The sequence below is a fragment of the Cyprinodon tularosa genome, unplaced genomic scaffold, assembly GCF_016077235.1.
Source record: "Cyprinodon tularosa strain WSP-4 unplaced genomic scaffold, ASM1607723v1 ctg291, whole genome shotgun sequence".
NCBI lineage: Eukaryota > Metazoa > Chordata > Actinopteri > Cyprinodontiformes > Cyprinodontidae > Cyprinodon > Cyprinodon tularosa.
Window position 1 is genome coordinate 397,251 of NW_024038998.1, and position 26,045 is coordinate 423,295.

Sequence of the window (26,045 nt, forward strand, 5' to 3'; positions counted from 1 at the left end):
ATATATATATATATATATATATTTATATTATATTTATATATCTAGAATTTGCTTCGATCGTTTGAAAACTGCTGCTGTGAGGGTGTGAGTGGGAGGTGGAGGCCTGGGGAGATCCCCGTGCAGCACACACAGCTAGAGCCATTTTTTTGAAATGCGATGGCAGCTCTCGGCAGCTTGCACCATGATCCAGACCTCTTATGCTAACAGGCACCGGTGCAGCCTCCATGACAGAAATAAAAGAAAAAAAAAAGAACGAACGTGGAATGTTTAACCCCCCCCTTCCCATTGATCGAACACCCCTGGCCCAAGCAGGCAGGGCGTGTGTCTGAGCTTGTAGCCCTTCTTTGTAAGCACTTTAAAAGCCAATCTGTGACCATGTTCATTCCTCCACAGTTTTACCCCAACCTGTGATTTCAAAATGACAAAATAAAAAAAAATAAAAAAAACTGACACAGAGAAGTGGGTTCAAGTCAGGGTGACTCGGTCATGGGCCGCTTAGTGCACAGGTTCTCCTCCGTTGCCACATGGAGACAGCACAGAAAAAAGTCTGTATTAAAATAATTTAGAGTTTGAGATTAAACCTTCCCTCCTCCGTGTCTTCCTTTTTGTGGTGAAATTGCACTTTGAAATTAAGAGCCCGCCTTGTTAGCCACTTCCACATGTATGTGAAATATTTTTTACATGTTTCTGTCTGACCTCTGACATTTCATTACACTTCAGTATGAAAACAACCCTCTTCCTCTTATCATCAGGAGCTAACTTGAGTCTCACTGTGACATCGAAACTTTCTGTCCCACTGAGACATGACCTTTTCTTAAAAAAAAAAGACGTCCTGAAGGAGTGAGGCCACAACTCAGCTCTAAAGTACTCATAAACCGTGTTCTCTTTTTGCAAATCGAGCTGCCACCCAGATGGAGAAAGGAAAGGAGCGAATCATTTGCTGTCCAACTCAGCCCTCATCCTCCCTCCGTAAGAGAAAGAGTGGAGCATCAAATAAAAGGCTGCAAAGTATTTTTGAGTTATTGTCTTTTTCTTTTTTTGTTTGTTTGTTTTTACAGGTGAAAAGCATTTTCGTTCGTTGTCCGATTGGTGGACCCCCACTGAGTGAGATGCTTTCCATTTGCTCTCTCATCTCTGAATTGGTCAGAAGGGAGAGTCTCTTTCTCTCTCGCTCTCTCCTCCATTGTGGAGGCGGGGGTTAAAAGGCCTGAACAGGACGTTGACATGGGCTTCTTGCTACACAGTCAGTCCAAGTCATCAGTAGGGCAAGGTTTCCAGGAATCTGTCGATTGACGGCGGGGGTGGGACGAGGTCTTCCAGCTTCAGGTAGAAGATCCGCTGCAGGCCCTGGGTCCTCTGGGAGCGGAGCTCTGTCCTCAAGCCCAGCACACGGCTCAGAGGAGGCGCAGCTTTGGTGGAGGAGGAGGAGGCGCCACAGCCCAGGTGGTCTCTGAGACAGCAGATGACTTTATTCTGCAGCTCCTCAACACGCTTGGAGTCCTTCAGACCTGTGACTTGATCTGCAAAGCAAATACAGGAGCATTAGAGCTGTAATTTCCTGTCTCTTTACAAATATTATGCTGATAATGGTTTACTAAGACTTTCTACAAACTTTCAATCCACGGGTAACATGACATCTGCACAACTTTACCCCTTTAGTTTTTATCATTTGAAGCCTTTAACAAACTTTAAAAGGTTTTGTTTGAGGAGATCAGACTAAATAGAGCTGAAAAAAAAAAACATTTTGAAGCATTTCTTGATTTTATTCCACTTCATAATTATTTACAATTAAATTAATGATTTACTGCCAACAACGTTCATTTGAAGCTTTTGGTTTAAATGTGACAAAATAAGGGAGTTGAAACGATCCCATTAAAAAAACAAAACAAAAAACTAACAAAAAAAACAGGGGAAAATGGCAAAAATTAAGTCAGCAGAAAAAAGCCCAAACCCACACATATACATACATCAGAGCTAATTTAGGTAAAATAACATTAGCCTCATCTTGTTTTATATTGAATTGCACCTCATTAGCCCGTATGGCTCATGTCCTTAACAGCCTTACGCTGTCTCAGTTGTTGCAGATCAATACCTCGTCTAACCTAATAAGCCTCGCTCCACAAACACAAACACTCACATACCATAGAAATATAGATAACCTTGGAAATAGACACATGCTGTGCATTTGTCATTCATAAAAACTTAAATGAATGCAGGCAGATGCTCAAATAGGCCCTACAGTTTAGAGAATTTAAGACACAACAGTGTTCAACAATTAGCTGATTATTTGGCCTTGTGAGCAGCCAAATTTAATTAGGAAAACACACGGACTCACTGATGCAGGCCGCAGACTCCTGCTGCCCATAGCAACTCCAGTGGCACTCGTATTAGACTTAATGTGACACTAACTCATTCTGTAGAGAACAGGGTGTCCAGCCTGCCCCCCCACCAACACCCTAACACACACACAAACATGGTGCTGCAGGGAGGCTGCCTCTGAGACCAGTCTCACTTAGAGGTATCCATTATTGGAAGTGTATTTATTGTTTGTTTATGTGACTCTTTTGTTTGCAGTATTTGAGGCTGCAGAGTTACTCCAGCAAACCTTCCACTGCGCCTTTCAGACCTCTTGCACTCTTTTTCCCCCCTTTCATTATTTTGCTTCTCTGCTTTTCTCTCGTTCGCCCATTCCTTCTTTCTCTATGTGCGGCAGTTCCCGGGGAGAAATCGATGAGGGCCCTTTCTGCACAGGCCACTCCAAAGTGGTCGATCGCCCGGTGGCCCTGGTGGCTCTGCCGTGGGTATGCGCTGTGTGCTTTACCGAGGTGGTGGAGTGCCACTGCGAACGCCGCGGACGGCGTTCCAGAGCCGTGTCCCATGGTGGGCTGGTCGATTGGGAACAGAGCTAAGTGCTCCCCCAGAGAGAGTGAGAAGGAGAGGGGCAGGGTAGGGTTGTATGGCTGAGGTGGAGGGGGATTTTAGCCACTGCACATTAACATCTCACTCAAAATTTGAGCTTTAAAGAATAGAATCTCAGCACATAATTTCTGTGCATCTTTTGAAGACTTGAAGCCTGAGGTTACATTTCAAATGCATTCTACAGACAACATGATAGTTGTGTGTTTAAGAGGTGCTTCCGTGGAGAAAGGCTCGATTTTTCACCAGTGGACACTAATTAGAGGGGCCAGGTGTGTGGCAGGTGTAGCAGGTGCTTCTGGGTATCGGGTTCTTGTTTCAGGCAGAGTTGCGTGAGAAGACATGCTCACATGTGTGTCTCTGAGCATTTGTGTGACATCAGCAGATACACTATATTGCCAAAAGTATTTGCTCACCTGCCTTGACTCACATATGAGCTTAAGTGACATCCCGTTCCTAATCCATAGGGTTCAATATGACGTCGGTCCACCCTTTGCAGCTAGAACAGCTTCAACTCTTCTGGGAAGGCTGTCCACAAGGTTTAGGAGTGTGTTTATGGGAATTTTTGACCATTCTTCCAGAAGCGCATTTGTGAGGTCGCACACTGATGTTGGACGAGAAGGCCTGGCTCTCAGTCTCCGCTCTAATTCATCCCAAAGGTGTTCTATCGGGTTGAGGTCAGGACTCTGTGCAGGCCAGTCAAGTTCATCCACACCAGACTCTGTCATCCATGTCTTTATGGACCTTGCTTTGTGCACTGGTGCACAGTCATGTTGGAAGAGGAAGGGGCCAGCTCCAAACTGTTCCCACAAAGTTGGGAGCATGGAATTGTCCAAAATGTCTTGGTATGCTGAAGCATTCAGAGTTCCTTTCACTGGAACTAAGGGGCCAAGCCCAGCTCCTGAAAAACAACCCCACACCATAATCCCCCCTCCACCAAACTTTACACTTGGCACAATGCAGTCAGACAAGTACCGTTCTCCTGGCAACCGCCAAACCCAGACCCGTCCATCAGATTGCCAGATGGAGAAGCGCGATTCGTCACTCCAGAGAACGCGTCTCCACTGCTCTAGAGTCCAGTGGCGGCGTGCTTTACACCACCGCATCCGACGCTTTGCATTGCACTTGGTGATGTATGGCTTGGATGCAGCTGCTCGACCATGGAAACCCATTCAATGAAGCTCTCTGCGCACTGTTCTTGAGCTAATCTGAAGGCCACATGAAGTTTGGAGGTCTGTAGTGATTGACTCTGCAGAAAGTTGGCGACCTCTTCGCACTATGCGCTTCAGCATCCGCTGACCCCGCTCCGTCAGTTTACGTGGCCTACCACTTCGTGGCTGAGTTGCTGTCGTTCCCAAACACTTCCATTTTCTTATAATACAGCTGACAGTTGACTGTGGAATATTTAGGAGCGAGGAAATTTCACGACTGGATTTGTTGCACAGGTGGCATCCTATCACAGTTCCACGCTGGAATTCACTGAGCTCCTGAGAGCGACCCATTCTTTCACAAATGTTTGTAAAAACAGTCTGCATGCCTAGGTGCTTGAATTTATACACCTGTGGCCATGGAAGTGATTGGAACACCTGATTCCAATAATTTGGATGGGTGAGCAAATACTTTTGGCAATATAGTGTATATCCACCTGATTGGTGACAAAAAAAATCCCCACGCTTCGAACAAATACAGGAAAAAGATAAGAAACACCTTGCATGGTGTTAACACCACTGTTTAAAATTCTGGTTTTTAAGCTCAAATTATATAATTAAATTTTTTTTTACATATAGTTAACATGATATTTTTCCAGTGCAAATGAACTGAAATAGATAAATCGGTTTACATTCCAAAAAAGGATAAAATGATACATCATTAAAGAACCTTGCAACTAAATATTAGCATATAGTGTTTTATTATTTAGACCTTTATCAAAATTCCACGTCTTAAATTGCAAATATTGCTCTCCTAAAATTATTATCTAAATTAATGAAATTGTTTTCATTACACTTTTTGTTATCTAGACTTGGCTGTTCTAAAACTTTAATCCTATACTAGAAAAATCCAATTTTTTACTTGAATGGATTTATCGATGTTAAGATAAATAAAAAAAATCCAGTTTCATCTATAGCTTTCTTGCCTGGATATATTCAGATCTGTTAATTTCATCAACTGAAAAGAAAAAGTCCAGTTCTATAGAAAGTGACTATAGGATTGAAGTTATTCTGGTGATGCACGTTTCTGTTGGTTTGCCATTTAAATATTTAAATTTTCTTTGGCTTCCTCAGACCAATCCAAGGTATTTTATGAAAAACAATTCCCCAATACAAAAACCGCCTATTTTATATGTTATAAATGAACATCTAATAAATGTTTTTTTTTTTTTTTCATTTCTACTAGGGTACCAATTACAGCTAAAGTCAAACACTATTTTAAATAGTTTATCAAATCTTGCTTGTAAGGGCACAAATTGTAAACTGTATTTTGATATCTACAGTACATAAAGCATCTTGAGTGATTTAAAGGTAGTTATTATTATTATTATTATTTTGGTTGTTACCTGTTAGCAGAACCAGGGCAGAGAGACAGGCGAAGGCAGAAGCATCAAGGTTGAGAGTCTGAAGGTGGGTTGAGAAATCCCGAATGGAGTCCAACCACTCTCCAAACCCACGAAGGCACTGGAACCTGTGTAGCACCAAGCCGTTGCAGAACACCAGCTTGTCCTCTGACAGCATTGATCTGAGAAACAGAAATTGCAAAAAATAAACTACTTGTGAAATGTTTATTTTAACAAAAATGCTGCATTTTCTTGTGATTAATTTCAGGCATTGAGAAGGAAACAATTAAACTACTGCACTAGAGACAAGACACTCATAAAACAGAGACATGCATCATATTAAACTCGTGTATTTTACTAAATTAAAGCACTTAAAATAATTCTTGCATTTCCTTGTTGCAGGGTTGGATGAATGTATAAAGTGGAGGCTGCTCAAAGTATGTGCATGTGTGTGTGTGCAGATAGGTAAACTGTTACAGCTTTAATGTCCCCCGGCTGTGGAGTGCACTGGAAACACAAAGCTTTAATGAGGAAATGAAAAGGCCTCTTGGATGCATTTAACCATCACTTACTCACGGCACACAACATCCCGCTTTCATTTTTTTTACTATCCAACAAAGCAGGAAAAAGGGGGGGAGCAAACAATGAATGACGCATAGGACAGATGGAAGGATGCGGGAGGAAAAAAGAGAGAGAGAGAGAGAGGAAAACAGATAATTGTGCAAATAGAAAGAAAAAATGGGGGATTAGGGAAAAGACCTGGAAGCCACTAATTACAGTCTATGCAAACATTGGTTTAGCAGTTATAGGACTAAGCAGCAGCAACATTTGATTCTAATTATCCTCACTACAGATGAAAAGATTTACCCCCTTAGCCAAAATCACATAATACACACTTTTATACATGCATGAAAAATAGGTTTTCATATCCTGCAAGATTTCAAAAAAAAAATCTAAATCTATATCTAAGGAATGCTTTAGATTTTTATTAGACACCCCTTATTTGTGTTAGCATATGTCTCTGCTATGCACTTTTATGTTATACCCTACGCCCACCATCACAGCATGTCAGAACATAACAGGTTAAGCTAAAATATTTCTAAATTAGTATGTCACTTCAGAATGATTCTGAGGATATCACAGAATTACATAAATGCAGGTATCAAGAAATGAAATTCAGGGAGCTGTGATCTTGTTTTTGACTTTATCCTTTCACACCATCAGCTCTATATGAAAGTTCTCAACAGGAAACTAGAGAGGAACCTCTGAAAAGCTTTCAAAGCTTTCATTCCTCCTCTAACCATGGTGGTTTCTAAAACACAGTGTTCAGAAAGAATAAAACCCTGCATTCTTCCCTTTTATTACCTACAGATCATAGTTAGGGTTTGGCTAGCTAATGACTTCAAGTCAAACTACAGTCCCAAAGTAGGTGCAGGTGCTCGGATTAAACAGAGAATTAAGTGTCCTGCTTCTTTGCTTCCTAAATTGCTGCTACACACTGCTGGCAAGCCGACTGAAAGTTAGCAAAAAAAAAAAAAGCCTTCCTCATCTAAAAGGAAAATAAATTAGACTGTATTTGCAGCAGACTTCAGACTGACTGCGAAACCAACTAAAAAACTATGGATTTTTCAAATCATTTTGCATTTTCGGACAAAACGTTTAGGCATTCACAATAATCATCATCACATCACACTCTAATCAAGTCACAAATCTGCACCGCCTTGAATAATATCCTAGCATCCCTTAAAAGTAGTAATATTATACACAAAAAGGATCCAAAGCTAAAATTCATTAGTCACTACTATTATTTTTTAAGTGTACAAAAAAAAAGAAAACTTTGTGGTGTTATTTGTGTCCTGGTCAAAGTGTTGCTCAGTTTTAACCAGACTGTTAAAAATCGAGGTTGCAGAATGTTCCCTGAAAACTCCCATAAAATTTTCAAATCAGACATGCGTGTAACCCAAGGAGCCAAACTAAGAATAACTGAAACAAAATCAAGTTTGTTTGTCTTTCCTCACAAAATCTGATTGGTGACGATTAAGCTGATGCCCCTCAGCTGAATGTTTGGCTTCATTTCATGGCATTGCCTGGCCTCTGTCTGGTAGTAGCACATGATCAGTGCTACACTGATGGACTGGCAGACAAGCAGCCAGGCAGATGCACACTCACGCTTACACACACACACGCAGCTGGATGTCAGCCACACATTCCACTCCCCCCTGACTACGCTGTCACTATGGTTATCAGCCAATAACCACAGAAACTGTTTGGTGATGGAGGGGTTCACAGTGATGTGGATCCCACAAGAGTGAAGCAAATTTGCTCTGCAGCTCGAGGAACACAGACACATTCAGGGTTTAGACACTCGTTTGTGAGTACAGGGCTGCAGTGCAGGAAAGCATCTTGGTTCAGCACGAGGTCAGGGCAGGAAAGAAGTGATGGGATCTGAGGATTGCACAAAAAGTAAGGCAGCACAAAGTTTGTGTGTGGTTTCCTTTATGCTGTGGGAGTTCTGCTGTTGGGAACCTGAGAAGCGCATGCATGTGTCTGTATGCATGCATGCTTGTCTGCCCTTTAGTGTGACTCAGAGTTGCCCCTCCTGCTGGGACTGTGATGCCACCACCCGTCCTCTACCCACCCTGCACCTGGACCTCAACTGGGAGAAGAGAAACTTCGACATCGTCAGGGAGTCTGAGTAAGCGCGCCTGTGTTGCCTGACTGTGTTGGTCCTCTGCCCTAGACGACAGCTCAGACAAAAGGACGAGCTTGTAGCGCCACCTCCCCTCCCTCTCCTCCTGCCCATAAATTTAACCAGCTGCATGCCTTACAGAAGCAGATCCGTAACCCAGGATCATTTTGATGCAGAGACAGGCCAGGCTAGCAGCTATGGCACCAGCTATCACCCACATGCTTCTACACACAGTACCCTGCCAAAACATTCACACCTTTGGAACTTTTCACATTTTTTTTAGATTATAACCAAAAACATTATTGTGTTATAAAAGGATTTCACGTCAAAGAAGCTGAAATTGTACTAGTTCTTTATTTATTAATTTTGTATAATAGTTCAAGCTGAGTGGAAATGGACGTTAAGCATCTTCGAAGTTTAATGTTAAAAACTTGCAGCAGACTCTAACTTGAATTTTGGTCTGGACTTTGACTGGGCCATTCTGACTCACAAATACCGCTTAACTCTGAACGATTCAATACTCATTCTTCTGCTTAAACTTTTATTTGGTTCTCCTTATATCAGAGTTCAGTCCTCCAGTTTTGCTTCACGAATTTTAGCATTTCCCAGTAGAATACTGAAAAAAATGATCTAAAAAAGTAAATAATTCCTTTAAAAAAATGTATTTTGACCATTTGACCATGTAAATAATATGATCAGCCAATAAAATTCAGATTTTTGTCCTCAATATAAGATAATTAGATAGTATGCTCTTGAGATAATGTAATGGAATTCTATTTTCTTATTATTTTAAACATATATCATCTTACTCCATTAGCAACCTTTCTTACTTGCCTGCTCAAGTCAAGCGATGAGGCCATATTTATGTAGTTCAGAACCATCTTGCAGACTCATTCTCCTAACTCTACAGCTCCTCCAAAGTTACCATGAGCTTCTCTGCTCAGTTGCAGTCTTAATAAAATCTACACAAAACTTCCTATTGGTAAAGGTAAAACCTTTCTCTTTTTTCTGACATACAATTATTATACAATTATACAATTATCATGTTTGTCATTCTCTTAAAATTATCTAAAAATACATTGAGGTTTTTGGGTATAACGCTACAAATGTGAAAAACGTTCCAGCGGTATGAGTGGTTTAACGAGGAGCTGTATGACCCAGCCCCCTTCTTCTTTTAGTCAGCTGAACATGTATTTCCTTCCATAACAACTCTCTTCAGTCACTCAGCTGACCAGCGTTTAGATGGAATCAATGCTGTCAGTTCACAGAGTTTGCACAGTTTTGCACACACACACAGGCCCCTCTGTGCGTCAGATATCAGATGAGCGGAGCGGAACTCTGTGGGCGTAGCTGCTGTCATAGCTAAAGACTCCATTCATAATCTGCTTCATATGGTGATTACTCAGCTGCACTCCTCCCACTTTGGAGATACACCAACACAGGGGCGCACCAACTTTGCCAGCACATTTACACACTCCAATCTGATACCAAAGGGATATAGAATCTCTTATGCTACTTATATTGTGTTAGATAAAAAAAGTATATTCATCCTCTACACCTCCACATCTTTCTTACCTGTATGCAAGTCGCAGAACAAATAGCTCTAAGAAGGCTGAGTCTATGAGCAGGTTCTGATCGTCACGCTGGAGTTCAGTGAAGCCCGGCAGCCGCTCGGCCCAGCACCTCGTGGTCTCCATCGAGATAGTGAGCAGCCTGTAGAAGAGCTGGATATGCTCTGCATCTGAGGTGGATGACGGAGGGTCAGCCGCGCTGAACTGTTTAGAAAGAAAGAAATGATAAAACAAGACTGTACGAAACCAGACTGACCTCTACTAAGCATGTGAAGGTGGGAGTGGGCACCTGGCTGTAGTCAAGGTCTCGTGGTGTGCAGTGGGAGTAAGCCCTGAGCAGAGCAGAGAGCAGGCTGAGAGGGGGAGAAGGGGGAGACGCCTCTGTCTGAAGGGGGCTCTTTGGTTTGGAGGGCAGGCGGCCTCGTCGCCCCTTCAAGCTGTCAGTGCGGACCACTGTGAAGCAGAGAAAAACGAAAAGCAGAATTACATCTTTTTTTTTCTGCCTCCAAATTAGTGACCCAAACCCCTCAGGAGCTGTCCAGCATGAGCATCTTTCTCACACAGATGGCCAGCAGGTGGCGGTGGAGCTTCTCTGCAGGTACATGTATTAGTGAGGCAGAGGAATATGTGCTCTGTGGGTATATTTGCATTAATGTGCTGCTTGCATGTGGGTGGGGGTATTACAGGATGTGTGAGACAGGTGAGAAACCTCAGGGGAATGAGGACATTATGAGTATCACACTGATTTTTCACATGAGAAAAACACTGTACAGAAAGAAGCAGTGAGAATGTGTGATTCTAAGGGTCAGCAATGACTCTTTAGGAAGCAATAAGGCTGGTGTGGTTCATTTCTTTATGGTCTGTTTTTGTCCACAGCATGAATGTCTGTGATGTGGTTCATTACCGACCATCTGAAAACCAGCAGCATTTCCACCTGTTAAACTTCTGCACATTTTGTCACAAAAAAAAAACAAACTTCCAAATATTATTTGGGGGTTTTATGCAATAAAGTAGCTCCAAGTAGCACATAAATGTCGATAGACTGTTTGATTCAGCTGACTTGTGAAGGTTTGTGAAGGACTCAAAGGTTTAGTGAAGTTTGGCCGATCTTGAAGCACAGTGAACATGATAGACAGATCAGAGATCAAGTACCAAAGTTTAAAATCGCATTAGGTTATAAAACAACATACCAACAGAATCTAGAAGAGCTATAGGATTCACAGTTCTTCACTGACAATATGTTAAAAGGTCATTAGGGAGGAAAGCAGTTTGGAAATGGCCACTTGAGAAATATGTAGAAGAACCTGCTCTAGTCAGATAAGAGTAACTTTGAACTTTAGATCTCCTGGACCATGGTCTCCTTATGGGGCAGCGCAGGGTCAGAGAGGCTGATTGGATCAAAGCATAATCCTTAGGTAGAGATATTCCTCAAAAAGACTTGAACCATAGAACAAAGTAGTGACTCAGGATGGATAAAAAGAAATGCTAATCTTATCAGATGTCAAATAAAATTAGAAAATAAAATTATTCCAAACAAAATCCACTGAAATCAGAAGTTGAAATATATCAACTCGGCCATAAGGTTATGAATACAATCAAAAGGCACTAAATTTTGGATGTTTATGCTGCCAACTGCTTTCATTTAGGATGATCCTTACCTTCCTTAACCATGCCCACACTTAGGCACTTCTGAAAGCGGCAGTACTGGCAGCGGTTGCGTCTCCTCTTGTCCACAGGACAGTTCTTGCTGGCCAGACACACGTACTTTGCGTTTTTCTGCACGGTGCGCTGGAATAACAATGAAAAGAAACAAGACATACCAATGATCAGCCTCCAAACACAATCAAAACCTAATATTTGATTTGTTTAATTCAATTTTTCCTCCCCTATCAAAGAGTAGGAAGCAGAAGCTCGCAGGTCAGATTTTAATTACGAGCTGAAAGGCGACGGTGACATCAGTATAATTAGATAAAATTAATTTCCAACAAGCCTCGCCTGCAGCAGGAACAAATTTATTAGAGCCTGAGCTGACAATGGGGGCCAGAGCGCATGGTGTACACATTCAGGTCCCGTGAGATGGGGCGGGGGGGTGGTGGTTTGGGGTCTGTCTGATCAGATTGCCAGTGGAGGCCTGCGGGTCAGCTCGTGGTACCTTTTCAGAACCACACAAGCAGCTCCCCACTTATCTCTGGTTTCTGTTGGTGCCACTTTCTCCTCTCCTGATTGGCCTGTGATGTTATTAGGCAACTTATTAGAGTGAAAACCAAAAAGAGCCACATGGGAGGACTGAATAAACCCAAGGTTAGTTTGAATAATATGCAATTTATTATATCTGAGAAGAAGGGGGGAGGCTGCATCAAGCATGTAACAGGTGGACATTTCTGATATCAGCTGTATGGCTCTATGCCCTGCGCCACATGGGGAGGCAGTTCAATGGGGATGCAGTTGGTTTCCACTCATTTTCTTATGTTTCTACCTGTAGATGTCTTGTGAGATTAATTCAAACACTTGCAGAATATGTGGATTAGTTTCTGCAAAACTAATGGGCCTTTTCACTCTTTATCCTTAAGCTGTGAAATTGAAATTCTCTTTAAAAGTGAATAAGAGCATTTTCCGAGGCTTTCTCCAACATCAGGACAACCATGAATTTAAATAGGTTGGTTGATTTGATCCACCAATATACTGTAGAACTGTATACAAAGCAAGCAACATAGGTCACCATGATAAATAAATTTAGTTTTTATAAATAAACATGCTTTTTAAGAAAATTAGTCCAGCCCAAGCAGCAGTTTGCAACACAAATGATGCAAGGGCACTGCTGGAAACACAAAACTGTGTGAACGGATAGTGGGAAAGCCTATTTTTACTGACTTATTTAGATGTTTACAGTGCAGAGTGACAATTGGAACACTATTATTTAAAGTGCTCTGTAATTATTATGTTGGCACAAACAGGCCACAAAAGCAACATGAGATTGTTAACTTTCAGGGAGTTAATTCTTCAGGGGGGGGATTTTTACAGTAGGATTGGACAGCATGGGATTAAATCTCATTAAATCTGATTAGAGGTATTTTTTTCTCCATCTTTTGGTGCAAATATGATAGAGCAAAGATATACCAACCACCCTAAGACCTTAACTCTAGTTCAATTTCATTTTAAACACACACATGGTTTAGCTCAGACATCAAACAATTACAGAAGATACTCCAAACATCCCCCGCGGTAATCCCTGACTTCACAATGACCGCACAGGCGCTTGTTAAGTGTAACTGCTTTTATTTGCAGACTGTTTACATGTTACACATTATCAAGCTGTGACTCTAGAGCGAGCTGTAAATTAAACAAGTGGAAGACACGGAAAGTGCTGCGGACTTTTTTTCCCCTTTTTCTTTGAACGCCTCTAGAATGTATCAAAACAAATAAATCCAATTAGGAAACGCTCGCGCCACACATGCCCGAGCCCCCAGAGAGCCCAATCACACACCAATTACTCCATATGCTGCGGAGCCGAGGCGTCAATGGACGCCAGGGTCGGAGGATAGTGGTCGCCATGGCACCGTCCTGGATTACGGCGCGCGCTCTCCTTGCCTCGGCGACCGCTGACCCGTGCGCGCGGGGGATAAGTTAGTTATGGCCATTAGCGGAGCTTATAGGGAAAGCAGCATCCGTTCAGGATGGAGTAGGAAGAGCGCGCGGGGTGACGCAGGTTGCCTTTGCATGTCAACAGGGGTTTACACCTTTAACAGCAGGGCTGCTGCAAAAATAGTGGCGCCACCAGCGGGGAGGGGAGAGACCTGCTCCAATATGGACTATATTTCTATTGCCTGATTATGTATTTATTTGTATTTATATATAAATTGTATTTATTTTCTTATCACTCACTCTAGTGTTCTCATCTCTCTTGATATAACAGTTGCAGAATAAGTGTTGAGGGGTGGCATAACCTCAGGGTTAAGCTAAACTGTTCCAACAAGAAAATTAAGGAGCACAACATTCATGTTTTCTAAATGAAGGCAAACTATCCTTTCCTACAGCCTTTGCTAACAGATAGATGCATAGTGCATAGTGGATATAACTATATATGTTTCTGGGGCAAACATCTTTTACATTGTCATTACTTATTTTTTTCTATCAATAATCATTCTGCAAAAAATTATATTTACAAGTAATAATATATATCTACATACATGTATTATTTAACAATTTTTTTTATTAAAATGGTTATTTATCTATGATTTCACTGAAAACTCCTAGATGACTTGCAGAGACACATAATTTTCTCTTTACGCCCTACAACACAAAATCTAGATCTGAAAAGAGCATGAATTATGTACTTATCTTTAATTTCAGTATATTTATGTGCACAATTCACCACATCTTTGTTGTCAAGTAAATGTTAGTATATGGAAAATTAAAATGGTTTGAATATACCACTTGAGAGTACTACTGTTGCTACTGTCTGTATTAGAGGGAAAAAGTGGAAGGGGTGGCCACAGGAGTGGCCAATGATTGGCTTAGGGTGGCCATGGCCAGCCCTGGCCCCGCTTCTAGTTCCGCCCCTGAACAGTTGATCTACCTCATACTTGGTTTTGCTGCAAAATAATTAAAACATCAGTTTAGCCCTCCAGCTTGTAACTTAGCTATCTTTAGCTCTGCTAAAAGTTGGTAAAGTCAACATATTTTGATTGCTATCTGTCAGTCACCACTGAAACTTTCAATTAAGACTATGGACTAGGTCTGAAAGCTGTGCTCATAGGATTCCCTGATCTCTGCTCTCCACAAGGAAGTCAAATGCATTTTTTTTTTCAGTTTTGCCAGTCTAAAGATGAGTAAATTTGGTTTCCCTGCAGTTGATTTGAAGTTAGAGGTTTAAAGAGGTGGGTAAAGGCTGCCTTACCTCTGAACGTTTTCTTATCTCTGACCCCAGGGTTTAATTTACAAGACTTTTACTTCCAAGAAAAGCCTGAGTTTTCATTGATCAATTAAAGTCTGAGTAAATTACCCTCTTGTCAGAGGGGTAGGGCCTCCTCTGCCGTGTTCTGCAGTGACTTTACAAATTCCGTTCAATGTATTTGAGGCTGCAAATACTTTAACCTTCTTAGTTTTCCTTGTGTCTTTAGCATGTGATCAATGGTATAGTGTAGTGCACACCAGGCCAGCAGGGGGGCCCCAAGAGCTCCTGAATAACAATCTAAAAGTATGTTTTCTATGTTGCTTGATTTACATTTGTGCTTTGAAATGGTTTCAGATTAAAAAAGTAACCTCCAAAATGAGCACAAATACCAAAAAAAGCACACTGTGGCTGTTGTGGGGGCTGTATGGAGGCAAGCGGAAGCAGGTTCTAGAAATGTAACGTATTTGGTTCAATTAAAGCCCTTCACAGCTCAAATCCCTATCAGTGTCCTTGTAAACCAACAAAAAAGTTGTTCGAAGCAATAAAGGATTTTATCTGTGCATACTGAACTGCATCTTATTTCTGTGCATGTTGTCCAAGTTGTATTTGCCACTTGAGCGTTTAAAAATACAAGTTCTCCATACAAGCTTGTTTTGCAAACTGCTCTGTCACATTCTGACACATAACTGTGACTAACACACACTCCAAGAGATGTAACAGGACATTTCTCTGCAGCAATCTCAGCTTATAAGTATGGTAAACACAGTAAAAAATGCATAATTTTAAAGCTCTATTTCTTGCCACAAAATGCAACATAAAAACAGCTGAGATGGACTAAATTTTTTATAACTTAAGCTGAATAGATTGACTTCATTACTTGAAAAAAAAACTGCAAATAGCACACATTATTCTGCAGAAAATAATAGAATGAGGGGGAAGAAAAATGCTTAACATCTGAAATTAATTCATGAGGAAATGTGCTTCGAATTGCATTAATAAACTAGCAATAATTTACAGCTAGCCAGTTCTGTGGTTTAATGTGTAATAACTACTCTGAAATAATTAAATATAATCAGGGAGGAATTTCAGGGGACAATAAAACCATCAGGGTAATGGAGGTAATGCGCATGAAAATAGTAATTATATATACTACATACATATGTATACGCAGAAAAACAGGTGGTTTCTCTTACTTGTGCTGTATCCTTGAGTTACATTGAACACAACAAAAAAGAAAATATATGTTTTTCTTTAAGTGTGGTTGCGTGCATGTGTTTTTTTTTTAATGTTTGCATCTTCATATATGTGTGTAGAGGAAGCATAGCAAGGATCGACAGGCTCTGTGGCTGCTGAGCTCTGCAACAAGCATACACTGTCTCTGTCTCTTTCTCTTTTTCACACACACACACATACACACACTCCCTGAAGCCTTTAGCCTGCTGCCATCAGAAACTGTTTTCATTAATTACTAAATAAAAACAAATTGTGTACCTAATTGAAAAGTAGGATAATTCATTTCCACCTACCAGAGGCATTATTCAATTAACTCTATGCCTGTTGTCTTTATTTTTGCTGCCGTAGAAAGCCCTAACAAATTGAGCAGTGTTTTATATATATATATATATATATATATATATATATATATATATATATATATATATATATATATATATATATATATATATATATATAATACTTAAAAAAATATATATATATATATTTTTTTTTCTTGGATTGTATTGGCTGAACCACTTTGTTTCACAACCTCTTTATGCACTTTATAGAAAAATCTGAAAGTGTTTGCACTCTTATGACTGGTGCTCATTGGCCTCTTGTATTAGCGTTTGTCTGGTGATGTGAGATGCGGGGTAGTCAGTTTGAAAAATTGCACGCCTGAATAATCTGAGGAGCTCAAATTTCAAACTGACTCATGTTGGCTGTGGTATTGTGTCACTGAAATGTGGTCAATTTCGCTGCTACAATACTAACAAGCAGAAAGTTATCTTTGATTTCAAGGAGGAGTCCTTTTTTCCATTGCACACTCGCTGCACTGCATTAAAGACTGAGAGCAAGGACTGGAATCATCCAGTCCTTGCTCTCAGTGCTCTTGAAGAAGAGAAGCCAACACACACTCATGGGTAAATGCAGGCACTTTGCCCACTTGGTTGCTGAGAGAGATGACCCACCTTGTGGGTGTGCTGAGCTTTCACTTTGACTATGAGGATGATCTAGAGAGCGCTGAGAAAGGTGTAAGAGTGGGAGCAAGGCAAGAAAATAGTTTTAAGAGAAACACGTCAGTTTGATGTAAATTCGGAGGATGAAAGGTTTGATGAGGTCGAGGCGGTTGGATAGAGAAAAATAAGATGCAAAAGGCAAAAAAAAAAAAAAGTCAATCATTTTATTTCAACAGTTTAGGCCATCTTCATGAAGCCAGACAAATGCAGGAGTAACTAAAGTGCATAGTGCCTTCCCCACCTGTTACTGCCCACTGCCTGTCAGCTGGCCCTAATATGTTTACAGCACTTTTGCCATTCTTAAAAGATCCACAAATTAAGCTCCTTAAACCAATTCCTCTAAAAAAAAAAAATCATCTGGTTAATTTAGATTTTCTATTCATTATAGTTTCTATTTTGCTTTTGTTTTATTAAAAATGCCAGAAAAGGTTCTACAGTGATCCATTAACCTGTGAGAGCATACCAGATATACAGCCCGTGTCTTTTAGATATTCATAGGTACAGATTGAAAAGTAAAGGGGATGGAGTTTTACAGTAGCTGCTCCAAAATGATGGGATACTCATCTGCCATCAATCTTTTGTAAAAGGCTTTTTATATTAGATTGGATGCCGTTGAAGAATGACAATGTATCTATTTCGAATCCCAATTTTTAAACGGACTTTCTTACTTGAGGTAATATTCACATGAATATTCACATGTTTCATCTAAATAGCTTTGAAGAGGTTTTACCTTGAAGAAGCCCTTGCAGCCTTCGCAGGTTCGTACTCCGTAGTGCTGGCAGGCTGCATTGTCCCCACACACAGCACAGGTTCCTTCTCCCTGGGGCCCACGAGGGGGAGGTGAGGGCAGACTGTCCCCTAGTAGGGGGCCACAAGGTCCCAGAGCCAGGGAGCGGAAGGCGAGGCTGCTGCCCCCAGCCCCGCGATGAAGCTGGTACATGGGCTGCTCCAGGTGCTGGCCGTGGGGGTGGGACACTGATGAAGAAGAGGAGGAGGAAGAGGAAGAGGTGCGAACCAGCCCCGCTCCAAGGTTCTCGTAGCCACCGACACTGCCTCCACTGTGAGGAGGGGAGTGCTGGTAAAAGTGCGAAAAGTGTGGGGACTTCAGGGGCCCGGTCTCAAGGCCCGAGCCCATGGAGTGAGGGTGTGACTGAGGGGCCAAGGAGTGTTCGTCCCACATGAAGGAGGTGCCTGGCTGCTGCGTCAAGGACGGGGTGGTGGGAGTGGATGGAGGGGACTGTTTAAAGTACATGGTAGTGGAAGACATGGCCTCCAGAGGCGGGACAGTCGGGTAGCTCTCCTCCTCTTTCTTAATGGCGGGCCTGTGGGGGGGCATCTGGTAGAGGCAGGAGGATTTGGGCTCGTAGCTGCCCTCCACGAAAACGTTGAAGCTCGGGAGGGAGGTGGTGGCGGCAGCAGAGATCTCCCCCCCGCCCAGGTCTAGCTTGGTGTAGTCCTGGGTCATAAGGTCGGAGCTGTAGCTGTCACCCTGGTAGCTGAAGGACTGGCCGGAGTAAGCGGAGCCTGGAGGGGCCGGCCCGTACTGAGCCTGCACACAGGGCATGTCTGTGGAGCAAAGGGCACACAAATGGGTCAGAAATGCATGGCACACATCAGTCATAAGGTTTTTTTTATTCTATAAGACTATTAGGGTGTTAGTGGGGTAAAGTAGAAGCCTATAGCAAGGATTAATATGCAACAAAAGGGTGGGACTTTGAAAACAGATACTGTAGTCAATCTAAAGGGAAAAAAGCAGTATCTATTATTGGCTCATGCACATCAGCCTACAAATTAGACAGTGACTAAAAAACCTCTGTACAGCTCTATTGGAACAGGCAGTTTTTTTTTTTTATCTGGATGCACATTTATTTTCCCCTCCAAAAACAACAAAACAGAAACTTGATAGATTCTGCCACACAGTGCCATTTACTATATGTCATGCTCCTGTGCTGAAAATTCACACAGCAGGAAATAGTGAACCTCCAACAATCACAACTTCCACCCTAACTGATTAAGTCTGAACGGTTAGTCAAGTAAAGACAAGGGAAGAAGCAGCAAGATTCAGATACAGAGCATGTTATTTGTGTTTATGCTGTTTTTGTGTGTGTAGGTTGGCTGGGTGCACTCTGGTTAGTCAGATGGTAAAGCAAATGAGATAACATTAAATAATAATGGAACCCTATGGTGGTGTTGGATGCAACCCAACACACGCACATGCATATACGCTGATAAAGATAGACAGAAACATACTCAGATATTACCCCTAACTGAGGCAGACGCCAGTCGGCATATCTTGAGTTATCCTCTCTGATTCAATTCAGTTGCTGTCACAGAAACAGGCCATCTTTTAGACCTGGCTCGGTTGTCCCACTGCTTGATACTTACTGACACACTACAGAGGGCTGTATAATTCTGTTAATAGTAGACAGTCTGTACTGCCTAATTTGAAACACAAACCATTCTTTGGACTTTTGCATAAAAATACACACAAAAATAATCAGATAATTAAGGATTAGGTTAAAAAGCTCAAAGTGTAGCTCTGGTTTAACTTATTTTTCCCCCATTGAGCTAAAGCCATGCCGTAACGAGCCCAAGATTGTTATCAGGAATTTACAGTGGGTCCTTTTTTGTCCTGGAAGTAAGATTTTCCAAGCTGCAGATATTAAATCAATGGCAAAGTCAAAATAGCCATGGGTTGATTACTCAGTGTAGATACACCGCATATAAAGTTTAGTGAAGTAAATAAATTCATATAACATCCTATTTTTTTTAAACTCATTAAACCACAATATCACAGACATTTTGTATAGGACATTTTGTTTTGCTTTTCAATGGATTAAATTAAAAGTAATGCCCCATGATTGCCAGCCAGATACAACCTCCAATAGAAAATGCAATGAATGTTTTATGTCTAAATTGATTTATTAGCACTTTTAAATATGTTCATTTTGTTGTCATTACAATGTATTAAAAGGCCACCATTTAGCGTGGCAAACCTGTTTTTCTACTGATCGATGGGTGTGACATCATAGCTAGATCCGAGGCCGAAATTCCTGAAATGAATAGGACGCAGACAGCGTGGGTGTGACGTCAGCATAGAATAACATGGCGTGTCAAATCTGATCTGTTATTTTAAAGAACAATGAGCCTCATTCCTTAATTTAATTCATACACCTAATAATTCATAATAAACTATTTATTTAGCTAAAGCTGCGTTAGACTGCAATTATTATAAAGATTAATGGTGTTTCTACTAAAAAATAAAATTAAAAAAGTTTATCCATTTCCACCGAAACCCTTAGGATAGGGGCTCCTGTCCTGAACATGTGCCTCCACTACTGAATACCAGCTCAGTCGGAAGTTTGTCGCCTCTATTTTTCTGCCAACCCCGTGCGCCACAGGCGCGCGCTCTGCTTGGATCGTCACGGTTCCACGCGCGTCATTGTAAAATCAGGAACGGGACAAACAGGTCCCGCATGGTTTGCGGTTTCCCTCTAATTCCAGATCACAGCCTTTGACATATTTTTCAATGTGACTGAAGATCCATTTGTTCTTATCAAGAAACCACGAAAATTATAACAAGAGACTTTAAAAGCACAATTATTGTTCAAGTTTGTGTGTTGTATAAACTCTCATATCGATAAATTAAAATATACCTGACAGACCAGCATGGGCTCTGAGTTAATGACTCAATGATAAATACATAATACAGATTTAGAATTATTTACTGATATATTTTTTATCTTACAAATAAATACCAATATATGGCAGGGCTTTTATTATTCAGTACTTAGATATCTAAACCACAAATTACTACGACGAGTCTTTCAATCAGTATGACAGGCTTTTTTTTTTAATTCATGAAATGACTCAAGCCCCATGCCTACGTGTACTTGACGTCATCCTCATTCTTTTACACTAGGAGTGACCATCTCTCAACCCACGTGGAAAAATACGCATGGCGCAACAAGGGCGTCATGACGCTGTTTTTGTGCTAAACCTAAATATTTTTTTTTTCTACTGATCATGCATAAAAGGAAGATGAAATGAGGTGTGATTAGAGCAGAGTGCGGCGGCAAACTTTGAGGCTTTGTTGTGTCAGTAGGTCAAACCCTAGATAAGTATTAGTGTGGCTGCGTGTGCGTGTGTGTGTGTAAAGACTCCCAGCACCTGTCATGTCCCAACACACCTTGCAGCAGCTCATTAAGTTGTCAGAGGAGTTTAAGTTGAAAGGTTTTAGGGCTGACATTGCCTCGGGTGAGATCAAGTGAAAATAAGAAAATTTAAAGATCTAGGTCTCTCTGAAACAGATTAGTAGCAAACGCTTTTGAAAAGCAGATTTTTTTCTTCTTAAAAGCATGCATAAGGACACCTTTTTTCATCTATCGACCACTGATGTCCAGGATGTCAGCATGTGCCTGCGTGAGCTCATTGTGCAAATAACATCTACCCTCATCATAGGGGGAACCCTTAGAACCACTTCCTTTAGGAACACACGCCTATAGCTTCACATAGATCCTCCCTCATTTACATTGGATTTAATTATTATACATTTTTGACAACAAAATGAATTTGTTTATTTGTGTGTATGGTGTGTGTGTGTGTGTGTGTGTGTGTATACAAGCAACAGGACAGACAACCCAAGCAGAGTCAGACAAAAGGGGGGGTGCAGTGTACAGTGAGGCAAAGGGAAACAGTCTCTAACCTCGAGATGTGCATTTCAACTGGACAAACTGCAGCTGTTCCAATAACTGAGCGCGCCTGTTCATTGTCAGAATGCCATAGATCTAACAAATAAAAACATGAAGTTGCACACATCAATTAGAAAGCATTTTTTCCCCCTCATTACTACTAAATAATGAAAACAAAATTGAATTCAAAGGCCCCTTTCACATGAGAACTGTATGTTTTTAACGTGACATTTGCGTAAAATACGCCTGTTGTGTGAAGGGTTCAGTGTAAAGAACTGGAATGAAAGTGTATTTGCTTCTGAAAAGAATACTGATACACCCCACCTAGCACCAATCTCCTATCTTTAATGATTAAAATGTCATTTAACCCCAGCACACCTACGCACAACAACTTTTTTTTTTTTTTTTTTTTTTTTTTTTTTTTTTTACAAATCATTAAACTCATAAAATTCTATATTTCATCAAGGGAAAACCTGGACAAATTGTCAAAAAAAAATCGTATTTGAGGAAATTCTCAGTTAAATCATAATACTGCGTCTCCCATCAAGCACAGCGCAAAAAGAGAGCTGTCACTGCAGAAGGCATCAGCTGAAGGAATATGTTCTGTATTGTTCATTTAGGTGGAAAGAAAGAAAGAAAGAAAGAAAGAAAGAAAGAAAGAAAGAAAGAAAGAAAGAAAGAAAGAAAGAAAGAAAGAAAGAAAGAAAGAAAGAAAGAAAGAAAGAAAGAAAGACGTGTCCAAGTTGTTTACCTGGTGAAAGAGCTTCGCGCTGAATGGTGCTGGGTGTCCGGGGTTTGGGGGTTTCGTGGCTGCGGCCGGGACAAAGCTCCTGGAGCGGGGGGGACTCGGCGGACGTGGCACAACAGGGGACCGATCGCCGGGGCTCCGAGCTCGGCTGGGCGCGCTCTTCCGAACCTGTGTCTGCAGAAACACATGTGCAGATTAGTAGAAAGAACCTGAAGGAAAACATAGATAATGACACCCCTGTGCAAGTAGCTTCCATCAAAGCAAAAACACACAAAGAGCAAGGTATGCGTTACTATAATTACCACAATTCGTGCATGCATAACTTCGGATGACAAATTCTAAGAAAGGTATTAAATATCACTCTAAAATTCTAAACAAGGAAATGCACATATTAAAGACAATAAAATGAGTTCATCCTTAAAAATAAGTAATCATTTATCAACTATCCTAACAGATAAAGTGCGCAAAACCAATTGCAGAGACGCACAGAGGCACAGTCTATAGAAACCAGAATCCATGCAAAACCCCTTTGATATCATGCAAGGCAAATATTTACACCCCATTATCAACCACTGATTGATTTTAAGACTAAAATCTATGCGGCAAAGTAAATATTAGGAACCACAACTAAGGTCTGCCGGCTCATTTCAGAACTTGCACTTACGTGGGTGACAGGTTTCATTCTAACACAAAACAAGGCGCACAGCTGTTATTTAAAGATAAGTAGAATGTGCTCACCAAAAGGATGAATTCAAACATAAGAAGTTGGGAAAAAAAAAAAAATAAACAAGGATCTACACACCTATAAAGGTGAATATTTTTTAAAACAGCGCGTCCGGGCCATCACTTCTCCTGTTTGTGATCGCACTCCGCTCAAGGTTCATCCAGTCTTAATAAACTAGATGTTGTGGGAAAAGTCGGACCTGAAACCTTTCAACCAGGGGGGCTCCTGCGCGCGGCGCTCGTCCGGCTCTTTGTCAACTGCAGGAGGACCCACACATGCAGGGGGATTTCAAGACCCGGAGCGCCCCCTTTCTGTCAAATACTGTCTTGTCTCTCTCTCCCAGCTCTCTCCCTCTCTTTTCAAGCAGGAAAAATCAGTGATACGATTAGTTGAAAAACCACTCATTGTCTTCCAGCTTCCTTATTTGCGTAAGTCATAACCACAACCGTCATCGGGATAGTAATGTCAACAATGATAATAAACTTCGCGTCAGCGGCTCAATTTTTTATTCTTACTTTCCTGCCAACTATTGGAGAACAAAAATGCAACTTTGCAATTATTTTTGTTCTTCTGTTGGTAGATTCCCCTTTTACAGTCTCGACGCCTAATTTAACATATCAAATTATAGGAAAAAAAAGTTGTATAACATTTATTTGATTAGAGCTGGTTTGGAACAGTTAAGTCATTATTCAATTTAGAGTATAACAATTTTGCATGAGCTTCCGAAGATAAAACATAAAAAACATTCATGCTTGATAAGAGCCTATAGAAAAAAAGATATTAGTGTTCTTATATTCCATTTTGAGGTAAAGTTTGAAGCGTGCGTAAATGCGCTCTTATCTTAACCTGTGTCTAAAGAGCGCACTTTTCCAAATTAAAACTAAGACTAGTTCTCAAGTAATTCTCAACCCGCTTGTATTTTGTCTTCGAAAGTCATGCAGAAGAGCGGATCAGGCCCCAATAACGTGATCATCCACCGGTAACCTAGAGAACGACACAAGCGCCACAAAACACGCGCCCCGGAGCGCCGGTATGGGCCCCGGTAGCCCCTCACACCAATAACCCCGGGCAGACAGGGGGGCAAGAGAAGGCTTCCAGCAAACAGAGGGAACATAAAGGAGAAAGGGAAAAAAGAGGAATATATGAGTACTGTAAATCAGCCCTGAGAGGGGAGGCTGTCAGAAGTGTCTGCCTCTGTGCTTAAAGTGAGCTCAAGCTTAGTGAGAGTTCCATCAGGAATGCCCCAAAGCGCAAAAGATATAGATCACAACGCAATGTCAACACATGTCCTCGGGGAAAATTAATTAAGGTGTAAAAAAAATGAAATTGACAGTGGTTGTGCGTTGTTTTCCATAAACAAGTGGAATAATGAGACTGACCCTTATTTTAATAAAAAAAAAAAAACTTTTTATGTTTTTTAAGCAAACCTATGCTTTAAGCAGTTTTGGGGAAAACCCCCTCATATAATCCTGTTATTTTCTTTTTTAACAACACATTCAATCGTTTTATAATAAAATAAACATAATTGAAAACATATATCCATATATATGTAAATCTGAATTTGAAATAAAAGAGAATAAAGTCTTCTCCCCTAGATCCCACATGAATGTAAGCTGGACTATTCTCCACTCAGACTCATTTGTGCGTCTGACTCCCCTCTTCATTGTGCCATTGAGTAAGAGGCATCTCATTTCCATGACAACCAGAAAGGATATGATACCTTCCCGGCGCAAATTAAAATCGAATTCAGCCTCACTTGGAAACAACACACAAAGAGAGATAGCACAGAGAGCAGTGCGCGTCCATGTAGCAACAGGTTATATGCTGAGAAAGTTGTGAAAAAAAAGCAAAAACAGGATACTGGGGTTTGAGTTTAGCATGACATGCGGTTTACTTAATGCGAACGCAAACACGCACAGCTAATAGGTTTGTTCTCTACAGGAAAAATCACCTATTGGAGACAGAATGTGAGCGATTCATTCATTCAGTTTACTTACTGCTTTGCTGTAGCGGTTCCGTCTTTACATGTGGTTATAACCTCACATTAAGTATCCCCTTTTCCATCCAGAATAATCACAAAAAGTTGTAATATTAAAGAAGTAAAAAAAGGTTTTAAGATATTCTGAAGAGGCACGAAGTCATCGGAGGTAAAAAGAAAAAAAAGTTTAGCGATCGTCTTATTTTCTTGTTCTAAAAAAAAAAAAAAAAAACACAAAGAAGTTTGTTAAAAAAAATAGAATCAATAAAAAATAAATAAATAAAGTAAAACGCTCCGGACAGCTGAGCGTTGTCAGTGCTGCTTTTCGGAGTTGTAATGCGGCTTTGTTTATGTGCGCCGTCTGAGGGGAGAAAGTCAAATACTGCATTTATGAGCGCTCTGCCTCCACATTAGAGCTCCTGGTATGCGCTACGTCAATGTGACGCCATGGGAGAGGTGACGTCACTCCCTCTCGCGCTCTGTACTGTACGAGACACATAAGCCCCGAGCGCGTATGCCAGAGAGAGAGAGAAAGAGAGAGAGGGGTAGAGAGAGGATCATTCAGACAGAGAGAGAGATACACAGAGGCGCTGTTGGTTTGATGGTTAAAGGACAGGAAACTGAGGGGGATCCGCCGGGTGAGCAGCTGCCACAACACTGCAATCTGTGTTTTAAATAGCTTCATATGATTTTCTATCGTTTCAATTTTCGGTCAGATATTTTTTTAAAAGATGACCCTAAAACTTCCAGATTACCATGACTTTCATCTGATCGTTTTTCTAAACTTTATAGCAGATGCTCATGTTCCTCATTTGCAACATTAGAGAGGTTAAGAGAGGTCACCACAGACTGAAAATGTCTCTGGAACCACTGAGATGTAAAAGATGAGCAGTTTGCAGTCTTTATCAAATAAATTTAAGGTAAATTACCATTTACCACATAAAGTTTTCTCTTAAAAAACAAAAATACTTTTAAAAGGAGATTAATAAATTTATAATAAAAGTTTACTGAAAAAAATACCCTTGAAATCTCCAGGATTTTTGTTGAAA

General features: G+C 40.9%; 1 protein-coding gene across 3 annotated transcripts; it reads right to left on the reverse strand.

Moving 5' to 3' along the window:
• On the reverse strand, positions 1–25,378 carry nr4a3 (nuclear receptor subfamily 4, group A, member 3). Of its 3 annotated transcripts, none has more exons than XM_038291054.1 (9): positions 25,016–25,378; positions 22,298–22,468; positions 21,561–21,642; positions 17,586–18,421; positions 11,386–11,515; positions 10,017–10,180; positions 9,732–9,931; positions 5,471–5,649; positions 1–1,520 (listed from the first exon to the last, which is right to left on the reverse strand). In XM_038291054.1, exons 3-9 carry the CDS (start codon positions 21,622–21,624, stop codon positions 1,258–1,260), a joined length of 1,836 nt encoding a protein of 611 aa, XP_038146982.1. In that variant the 5' UTR covers positions 21,625–21,642; positions 22,298–22,468; positions 25,016–25,378; the 3' UTR covers positions 1–1,257. The 3 variants fall into 3 exon arrangements, with proteins under 3 accessions (XP_038146982.1, XP_038146983.1, XP_038146981.1); XM_038291055.1 differs by lacking the exon at positions 25,016–25,378 and adding an exon at positions 23,097–23,276; XM_038291053.1 differs by lacking the exons at positions 21,561–21,642; positions 25,016–25,378.
• Between the last annotated feature and the right edge of the window lie 667 nt (positions 25,379–26,045).